Source organism: Lasioglossum baleicum, unplaced genomic scaffold (assembly GCF_051020765.1).
Source record: "Lasioglossum baleicum unplaced genomic scaffold, iyLasBale1 scaffold1543, whole genome shotgun sequence".
Classification (NCBI taxonomy): domain Eukaryota; kingdom Metazoa; phylum Arthropoda; class Insecta; order Hymenoptera; family Halictidae; genus Lasioglossum; species Lasioglossum baleicum.
This window is the reverse complement of record NW_027470602.1, coordinates 7960-18195: the sequence shown is the minus strand read 5'-3', so window position 1 is coordinate 18195 and position 10236 is coordinate 7960. Positions and strand designations below refer to the sequence as shown.

The window sequence follows — 10236 nt, the reverse complement described above, 5'->3', positions numbered from 1 at the left end:
GTAACAGCCGGCTTATCGGGTCGCCCCATTGAAGACGAGACCCCATGCACTTCTTTATTTCCTTCTTCCACGATGATTTATTCGCACGAATCACCGGTGTTGTCCTTGCCTGGAACAACCGTATGTACACGAGACCCGCCGCGGTCGCGGTACCGACGACGACGACGACGGTGACGACGGCGACGACGACGAGTGCGGAACCAACCGATGCAACGGAAGATTCGCGAAGAACGGATATGGAACGGAACGAAACGGAACGAAACGAAAGGCGTGTAGGCCCTATGCCGGTGCGAGAGAAGAGCGGCGAACCGTGGTGATGCTGCTGCTGGTGCTGTCGGATGACTCTGTCCGTGGGCTGGTGCGGATGCTCGTATGCCGGTGTACCGATATCACCGCATTAGGGGGTGAAGCGTTATTGCCGCGGCTCGGCGTTCACCGTTCCTGTTGCGTGCGCGGAGGGTGGTTGGTATCGTACTGAAGGCCTCGCCACGATCCAACGGAGGCCCGGTGTGTGCGGTAGCTTGTCACGTGCCCGCGCTCTCTGCGTGTCAGAGGAGCGCCTCGACCAATCCCCGTCGTTCGTCAAACCTTGATTGGTCTCTCCGCCGGCGTAGGATTCTTCAACCCCGTTCCTTGCGTCTCCGTCGGGTCTGTGTGGTGCTGGTGCTGCTGCTGCTGCTGCTGCTGCTGCTGCTGGCGCTGCTGCTGCTGCTTGCTCGTGTGGTGGTGTTGCCTGGCTGCTACCCGACGTGACAAGAGCCGACGAGAGGGGTGTGCGAGCAAGACAGGAAATCCGAGGGGTCACAGAGAGGGGATAGCACCGTCAGGGGGGCTAATGGAGAGATATTCGGGAGCCCCGAGGACCGATGGTGGGGCGAGGATCTCTCTCTCTCCTCTCTCCCCCCTTTCTCTCCCCCTTTCTCTCTCCCTCGCTGTCGTTTTCCTCCTCTGCAACCTTCTAGCCGCAACGTCACCGAGAAGTAGTCTTCCGCTTGCCGTCTCTGCGAGGGGGCAACGCGCGCACGCGCCCCCTTCCGCGAACACCCTCGTGCCGTGGAAAGAAGGAAGAAGAAGAAGAAGAGGAGGAAAAGGAGGAGGAGGAGGAGAAGGAGGAGGAGGAGGTGGTTCCCCGCGAGAGGCTGCCGCGGCGTTCCGCTTGATCGCCGATCGCTCTTCGATCTCGCTTCGCTCTTCGTCTCCGACTCCGGTCTCTTTCTCTCTCTACCTCTGTCTTCCGCTCGCGTCCGCTTCTCGCCGAATGTTGGCTGGAACGGCGACGACGACGACGTGGAGGAAGGACGGTTCTCCAGTGGCGTCGGTCGGCCGCGAGGAAATCACTGGGATCGGTTCACTCGCGGGGTCGTTTCGCGGCGTCGTTTCGCGGCGGCGTTTCGCGGCGACGCTTGGCGGAAGCCGCGAGTGGCACGGAATCCGCGTCGAAGGGCGGACGAGCGGTGAGCCGCGGTCGGAAGAAGGGGCGCGCATAAGTCAGCCGGCCGGCCGCGGCTGACAGTTTTACGAGAGTTTGATAGTCTCCGGCGCGGTGTTCTCCGTCCACGGTGGCAGAGGAGCCGGAACGTGTGCCGTGGGAGAAACGAGGCTGTTCTCGCTGGCGGGAAAGAGAGGGGAAACACGCGCGCACTACGCACCGCACTCTTTATTGTCCCATAAATTCAAACCTGTTGCCCATAGCCGAACGAGAGAGGGACGGGCGGAAGAAGGAGCGACAGGGACGGAGACAGGGTGACCGGGAGAGAGAGAGAGAGAGAGGAAAGCGTGCACGAGGTTAGGAATCCTCTCCCAATCGCGCAATCCGATTGACGCCCCCGTTATCGGAGGAACGGCGAACCCGGACGCAACTCGTAACTCACTGAACCGACTGAGCCGGTCGAGAGGAGAGCCTTCGGAGTTGGCGGCTCCGAGCAAGCAGAAGCATGTGTGACGTAGTAGCCAGTTGGTCAAACGGGGGGCACCGCGGGGTGGCGACGTGCCGGTGGGGTTCCGGAGCGAAGGGGACGGCCGAGGAGGCGGAGCTCTCCTTGCTTCTCGCGGATAACTCTTCGCGCTCGACTTTACCGTTTCGCCTTTCCTTCCATATTTTCCGCGTTCCCACCGATTCTCCTCCGATTCTCCTCCGATTCATCTCCAGCCCTCGCTCCGTTTCCCGATTTCCACGCCTCGGCAAGAGAATGGTCGGCGAAAGGGGTAGAGCGAACGGGAACGGGAAAACACCGGATCTCCGGCAGCCAGGGGATTTTCGGAATGGGAAGAGAAAAGCGAGCGAAAATCGCGTCTAGTAAGCGTCTCGTATAGCGTCTAGTATAGCGTCGGCTGGGCAGATGTGGCAAGTGCGGCCGTTCCTGTTGAATTGTCGCGCGCGCCCGCCCCCGGCCGCCCCACCCCTTGCTCCGCGGCGCCCCACCGCCGCGACGCCGCGCCCCACCACCGCCGACCGAACTGGCTATCTCTTCCACTTTAAGTTCTCTCGCGGCTGTGTTCGTGTACGCGGCCATCCCCACCACCTCTTCGGTATTCGCCACTTCGGAGCCCGGTATTTGTCCTACACCTACCATCCTTCCTAGGCCTCTCTTTCCTCGTCGCCGCGGCGGCGTGCCCTCCGCGACCGCGCGAGCGCAACTCTCCGCCGACTCGTTCGGAGAAGCAGAGAGAGAGAGAGAAAGAGGGGGAGACGGAGGTTGACAAGTGATCGCGGATCAGACACGGTTCATCCTCGCCGCAAAACACCGTCGAGTCGCTGGAAACGCGATCATTGCCGAGACGTTTGCGGATTCGTCATCGCGCCAGCGATGCCGCTTTGTTCTTGCGCGGGCAGACTTCGGGGGCCGTTTCCGGCCTTCCGGGGGCCGCTTTCCAGCGAGTTCTCGCCCCGAGAACCGGCTCCGATTCCACCGTTCTCCATTACGATTCCTTATGCTGATAGAAACGGGTGTTAATCGCCGCCATTTGCCTGGACACGAGATTTCGTGGGTACCTCTTTCGGGTCACGCTCTTCTATTTATACCGTTCGCGGTATTCGCAAAGACAACGGGCGAGTTGTTCTCACAAGCGTTATGCCTTTTTTCCTTTGCGTTGGGGATATTTTTGTTGGATAGCGTGACAGCAGCGGAAAACGCTAGTTGTGCTATGTCAGTCATACGGCACCAGAATTGTTTTTTAATATCTCGAAAAACTTTTTTTAATTTAAAAAACTATTTTTATTTAAATCTAAACGATTTCTCTAATTTTCCTCGTAAATCGCTTCAAAATCTAAATAAATAAATCCGATAAAATACATCCAACCAAACTGCATCTATTTAAAAAAAGAAACTACTCCCGAAAGGATGCAACTGAAAATATACTGCCGATTTTCGAATGGAGCGTAACCGGAATTCGTATTTGCCGCGCGTGAGGGTCTAGCCTGGAAGGCAGGCGACGAGGCAGGAAACGCGCAGCTCTGTCAAAATTAGGAAGGCCTTCGAGCAGCCGGGGACCAGCGGCGAAACTCGCGTTGATGTACGACGGTCTTGAACGGGCCGTAGACAGAGATAACGAAGTCATCACGTCAGGACGTCGATGTATTTCAGACTGACGTAATGAAAGCCAAAGGCATCGGGGGGATCGAGTTGGAAAGAAGTCGGGCACGGTCGGAGCATTTCGGTCCGATCCGCATTGCCTCGCGGCCGCGTGTCACTCTTTTCCCGCTCGGACTCCCTCTCTTTCTCTCTCTCTCTCTCTCTCTCTGCCGCTCGACGTCTCGCTCCTCCGCCGTTCGTCCCATTAGAAATTCTAATAAAGCCGTCTCAGGTGTAAAAAACGTATCGGGACCTCCATGAATCACGTGTCGCAAAGCAGAGCCGCCAGGACACGTGTATCTGTTGTGCCCTTCTCTCCGCGACGCGGACGTCGGACGCTTTGCGCGCCGATTTCTGCCCCCCACCCCCACCCCACCCTCTGCGCCGCCCCATCGGTAATCCAGCTACCCGTCCGACTGGAATCACTCTCTCCGAGTAATTATTGTCGCTGATACCGGCTCCCAAGCAGCCGCGAATTATCGCCGACCGAGCTTCTTCTTCCTCTCAGGTAGCCATCCGATGAAATTACCAGCGGTTGAAAAGCTACGCGAAAGTATTTAAAAAATCCTCCTCGACTTCTATATATTATTACACGGTGACTGTAGAGTATCCGGAGTATTCGCAACTCTGGTATTCGTCAGCGTTTCTCTTTCTTTAATTTTGGAAGTCGGCGAAGATGGGTGTATTTTTGTAAAAAACGAAGTGTAATTTTGATTCGTGTGTAATTCGATTTTAATACGTTGCACAGCGTGATATCGAGGGTTCCGCCATTAGTATAACGTACTTAGGTAGATAGGCTTATAAGTATAACTCGTGATCGCTCGGTTTTTGTTTCAAGGAAACGCGCGTCGTTAATTTTATTTCTCGATTGCGGTAATTCGTCGCGTACCTTGTGGCCTTGCTACCGAATTTCGTGCCGACGCGTTAATATTCCGGAAGGTCGATAATTATTCGTAGAATCTCGCTAATGAAAACTCGGTTTGGCCGACGGTTGTACGACACGCCGGCGACCAATGACGCAATGACTCGCGCGAGTAAGTTTAGGAAGCGGAGGTTTAATGTAGATCTTGTCGTGGTTGTGCGGCTGTCACGACACTCGTATATTAAACCCCTGCGTGGACGGTTTCATGCGTTTGCATAAATAAGGGTTGCCAGGTCGATGGTTTTCTTCTTCTTGTTTGCCGCGGCCTCGTGGGCCGCGGCTTCTTGTAGGCTAATAGAGACAGTTAGAATGTAACCTTTCAGACACTCCCTGCTATACATCATTGGCAGTTTATACGGGAGGTAACCTTAAAGCAAAATTGTTCGAATGATCTTTATCGAGGGTAATATCTAGACCGCGAGATTCGCGTTAATTCTCGCTTCTGAAACATTCGCGTGCCTTTAACGCCAGTCGATCTCTCACCGATACTCTTCTCTTTCCGCTGTTATAGAACCTTGCTTCTATATATCTCTACACAGGCACCGAATTTTACCCATTTTCTTTTTTTTTTCTTTTCTTCGAGAATTTTAACAATTTAATTTTTCGTCATTCGTTATTCGACGTTTAAATCAGAAAGTATCGTAATTATTAGCAATAAAAATTCGAGGGCAACGGGTTAATAGCTGGCAGAAAAATGTCGATGCGAGCCTCGGTGGAACGGACTCGTCTTAAATCTGGCAAAGTTTAAACAGCGGTCGGAGGAGATGGGAGTGAGGAAAAAACCACCTTATAAACTCATCTAGGAAGACGCGGGGGCGCGAGAGGGCTGATAAATTCCGCGCGGGTTACCCGGACAGGGCGGAGATGGGAAAAAAATATATTCAATTCGAGGTTCACAGCTAAGACGCGTTGCAGAAAAACCAATACGTATCCGCGTGCCGGCCATGATGGATTGCCGGAGCTATGGGAAACTATCTGTCAAGCACAATATCGACCCTCGCCCTCTTCGTCCAACCCCTAGAAACCGAAGGTTCACTCTCGCTGCCTGCGTTCGTCCCAGGGTTCTGCTCTCTCTTTCCTCGCGATGTGGCCTCACCTATACACTGCCATACACCAACCTTCACTCGGCCCCCCTTTTTCCTCTCTCTCTCTCTCTCTCTCTCTCTCTCTCCCCACTTCTGGTCGAGAATCCGTGACCATTTCGCAAATGGCACGTCTCTCCTCCGCCATAGATCCCGCTGCGTTTGCATAAGAAAAGATCGCGGAATGTATAGTTAAAGGCCGAGGAGCTGGCGTGCCGGAGGAATGCCCGCGATAAGGGAAAACCGCGATCACCATTAAAATGCTTTATCGATGGCCATCGACGCCTGGCGATCGGCCGATAAAACGACCACACGACTCGCGATTCACCGGGCTCGTTTGTCCGATCGGTTTGGTGCGGTCGCTGGTAGCCCATTGACGAGGATCCAGCCTTCGCTGGCGGTCGGAATTAATTCCGGGCAAAAGCGACTTCCGTTCACGGCACGCGGCTTCCTGCCTTCGTCTATGTATATGCAAATATCTACCTTGTTCGCGGTTATGTCGGAAAATTCCGCGGAGTCGTGTTCCAGAGGACGTGTACCGTACGCGTGGTCGGCTTTGGTAATTTTCGTTTTTCCCTCTGCCTCCTCGTCGTCCAGCAATTATCGTCGTCGAATGAAGAATACCGGCCATTTTGCAATAATTTATTCTCCGTATAAAATAACGTATAAAAGAAACTTATTCTTAGTCGACTAGTATATCTCGCTGAAGGTACAGTTATGGAAATTCTCACTCGTGTCGCAACGGAGCTACTATTTCCTACGATTCTTTCGAACTCTCGATAAATAGAATTAAGTTAACCAGCAGGCATACTTATGCGATAGTTATTAACTAGGATTAAGAGCGAACGCTCCTCCGATTACAGGAGTTTGGCACATTTTTCTCGTAGGACATATTTTATCACTGTCGGCTCGTTAGATAAATAGCAATATTTACATCGTTTAATTAACTAGTAGGAACATTTACTCGCGTGCATCCTTACAGTCCACTTGCGCGAAAAGTCATCGCAGAGATAAAAGGAACACGTGCACTACGGTGGAAAGCGGTGCTTGGAAATTAGGTAATTACCACCGTTGAAAATAAGTCGCAACTCGAGCACAAATTCGCACAGACCCTCCAACCGGCGGTTTCGTTTCCGCGGGCTCTTCGAGTCTGGATAATTCAAACGCGCACTTCACCTTCTTCCTCGGAAACTCGGACGAGCGCGAGCTCGGAGAACTCGCAGACACGCGTGATACGATAAACTCGAGCAGAAGGAACTCGAACCGCGAATCGAACGGAGGAGGAAATTGTTGGAAAATACGAAGCGCAGGCAAGACGCTCGTGCACGCACGAGGAACGTTTTCGGCCATCTTGTTTCGTGTGAACGGCGCAGCTGCCCAGCGAGCCCCCACTCCGCTTCATCCCTTAACTTTTCGACTCCCCACGTTGTTGCCTCGACTCGCAACGAAGAATCGGTAACTTCTAAACCGTCTTCTATTCGAACAATCGGTCTTGAACGTTTCTCGTCTTCGAACATCATCGAGTTCGCTTCCATCTCCGAGAAATCGTCCATTTTATTTCCTAGAATATTCGCCGTTACAAACGGTGGCTTCCCGAGAAATCCTCTGATCCTGTTCTTCCGACTCCAGAGTCTTCTACGTGTCTCTTTATCGATTTCTATTCGCAGATGCTAGAATCCCGAAACCCTGTTTCAGGCACAGGCTTCTCAGCCGAGAGCTCGCTTAACTCGCTTCCTCCTGAATGACTCTCATCCTCGCGAACGGCGAAGGAGGCGCCGAAACGTCGGATTCTCCGTGTTCCTGAAACCACGCTCGGAGAGGCGTAACGAAAGCAGAAGCGACGCGCGGCCGAGCATCGCCGAGTCAGCGTCATTAATCAGCCGCGTATGAATTTTAGCGGGCGAGTCAAAATATTTTCGAGAGGAGGTTCGAGCTGTGCTCTCGACGGCGCGGTGCGCGTCGTAACGCTAACCGATCGACGAGGACCGAGCGAAATGCGGCGTGAACGACCGCGCTTTCGGGATACCTGAGCCGCAGGATGCTCGGCTGTTTAGCTCATTTCGCCATAAATCATAGCGGTTGCAGGGTCAGCTGGCCCGATCTTCTCCCGAACACCGCGTTCTTCGCTCACCAGCCACGGTAAACCTTCGACTCTGTCGCGAGCCATTTCCGTTTATCCCGACTTGTTCACGCGGGCATACGTCTCAGGGATGAACTCGCTTCTTCGATGATTCTTCGACGATTGTTCGAGAGGCAGCGGTGACTAGTTGGGACGTCGTTGAGGATTGAATTAAGTGTAACGCGAGATAATCGTAGGTATTACATTCTTCTCCATTAGCTGGCAGATTACGATCGTCGGGAGCGATCGGGAGGACGATAGCATAAATTGCCACTAGGTAGATAATTATACCGACCAGTCTTCCACGGTGTATCAATCGATCCAAGGGGACGTTACGTACAGCGTTACGAGCGTTCAGGATTCAGCGTGATGATCGAGCTTCGCCACCTGGCTTCCGTAATTCTGTTTCTGGAAGTAGTCGTGCCCGTCGTAGATCCCGTGCTGCTGATGACGATAGTGAAGATACGCCTGGTGCAATCGATGGTGATCTTGCATGGCCGGAGTCGGCTGACAGGACGCCGCGGCCTGTTCGGGGTGCATCATCGTCGTCGCGGCGGCAGCGGCGACGCCGGTCCCGCTAACCAAATGTCCGTCGATCGGCGAGCCGCTCTGACTGGCCGGGACCGAGTCCTCCGAGTTCGTTTCCAACCCGTTGTAACCGAGCTTCCCGTCCTTCTTCGCCTTCATGCGACGGTTTTGGAACCAGATCTTGATCTGACGCTCGGTCAGGCACAGGGCCTGAGCTATTTCGATGCGACGTCTTCGGGTAAGGTAGCGATTAAAGTGGAATTCTTTCTCGAGCTCCAGCGTCTGGAAACGGGTGTACGTCTGCCTGGTCCTCTTCTGACCAACGCTGCTCGAGTCGCCTGTAAATATGCAAATTTTTGGGAGTGGCGTAGAAACAGTGAAGATTCGATTTCCCGCTTGTGAACGAAATCGATGAAAAACTCCAGAATTCTTCTTAAAATAGGAATTAAAACGAGACGGTGCTTAAGTCGGACGAGAGAATGGTTTGCGAAAATTTCTACGCTTCAGTGGGAGCAAATGCTACTAATTCCCAGAGAAAATAGCGTATACGTTGGTCTGCCGCGTTTCAGTATCCTTGCTAAATTACGGGAAAATTTTTTTGTTACGAACCGTTAGAGTAAGATGACTTCATCCACGGGTAGTCCACCTGCTGCTGAGTCTGCTCGTCAGCGAACTCGTTAGCCTCGTTGGGGCTCTGCTTCCCGTTATTATTATTATTCGCGTAACCACCGTAGCCCTGTTGCACGGTGTAGTTGGTGGGTGAGTTGGGTGTCATCATGGTGGGTGTCGCGCAGCTGCTAGAATGCGGTTGCGTAGGATAAGCCTGATAGCCCTGCAAGTAGCCATTTCGGCTCTCCGGAGCTCGTTCCGGCGTCTCGGACAAGAAGCCAGCGATCGGAGACGTCCTGTCAGTCGAGGACGTAGGTGTGTACGGCGGGGTCTGACAGGAAATATGCGGAATACCCTGAGCAGTCGGTGGCGTGACCGGTTTTCCGCCGGCACTCGCGTAACCTTGGCTAATCGCTTCTTTTCCATGCCGGAGGAGAGTCTCCAGCAGGCTGGAAGGGGGCGAGTGATCCTGGCTAGGCCTCTGACTGTAACCCGAGCTCGAGTGTAGCTGCTGATGGCCGGTTTGATACGCGGTATCTGGATATATACCCTGCTCGTTGGCTCGATCGCCGATGGATGACTGATAAGGCCAGTAGTCCGCCTCGCTGCTGGCGAAATACGCGGAGCTGGTCATGGCAGCGGCCTGATCGGTACTCGAAGACACGATGCAGCGATTACTCGCGTGATTGATACTCGAACAACACCGACTCGAACACTCGCGATGGGACACGTCTCATGAGGGCCTCAACTCGTCGGGAGGTCACCTCGTGTATTCCGCACTACACTGCACGGCTCGGCGAAACGCTTCCACCCGGAATTTTCAACGCGGAGACGTCGAGTTTCTCTCGCAGGCAATACGAGTAACTTGGTCGGCGAGGATTCGGAGCAACTTTTCCAGGGGAGACCACGGGACGCAGAGGTCCTCGGTAGGCCGACTTCCAATGAAATGAAACGATTCCTGTCCCCGTGACGATTTCGACCGTCCACGGTACACGGGGGGTTCCACGCGTGCCAAAAAGGGGCACCCCGGCAAACTTTCACCGGTTTATTACCGTACCACGCGGACACAGGCGTACCCAGCGGAGGTGGAGGGGACGGAGAGGCCCGGCTACCCTCGTGCCACAGGGTAGAAGCATAGCGCCTCCCGTCGAACCTCGGCCACCGCAGGGGAGCCCTTCTCTCTCTTTCTCTCTCTCTTTCTCTCCCTCTCGCCTCTATCAGCTGCCCTTTGATTCGGAGTTAAGGCCACCCCCGACACACGCACCCGCTTTCCGATCTGTGCCGCAATCCCCTCCCACTATTAACCGCTATTCACACAAAACCCATATTGGCTCCCCTTGCGCCCGACCTCGCACAATGTCTCTGCCATGTGTGCGACCCCCCTCGGTTTCCTGCACCCCGTCG

At 54.1% G+C, this 10236-nt stretch overlaps 1 protein-coding gene across 1 annotated transcript; it reads right to left on the bottom strand.

Moving 5' to 3' along the window:
• Window positions 1–8049: 8049 nt before the first annotated feature.
• Window positions 8050–9466, bottom strand: LOC143220771 (uncharacterized). The gene is made up of 2 exons (XM_076446363.1): window positions 8829–9466; window positions 8050–8551 (listed from the first exon to the last, which is right to left on the bottom strand). The coding sequence occupies exons 1-2, from the start codon at window positions 9464–9466 to the stop codon at window positions 8050–8052; spliced, it is 1140 nt and encodes a 379-aa protein (XP_076302478.1).
• Window positions 9467–10236: the final 770 nt, after the last annotated feature.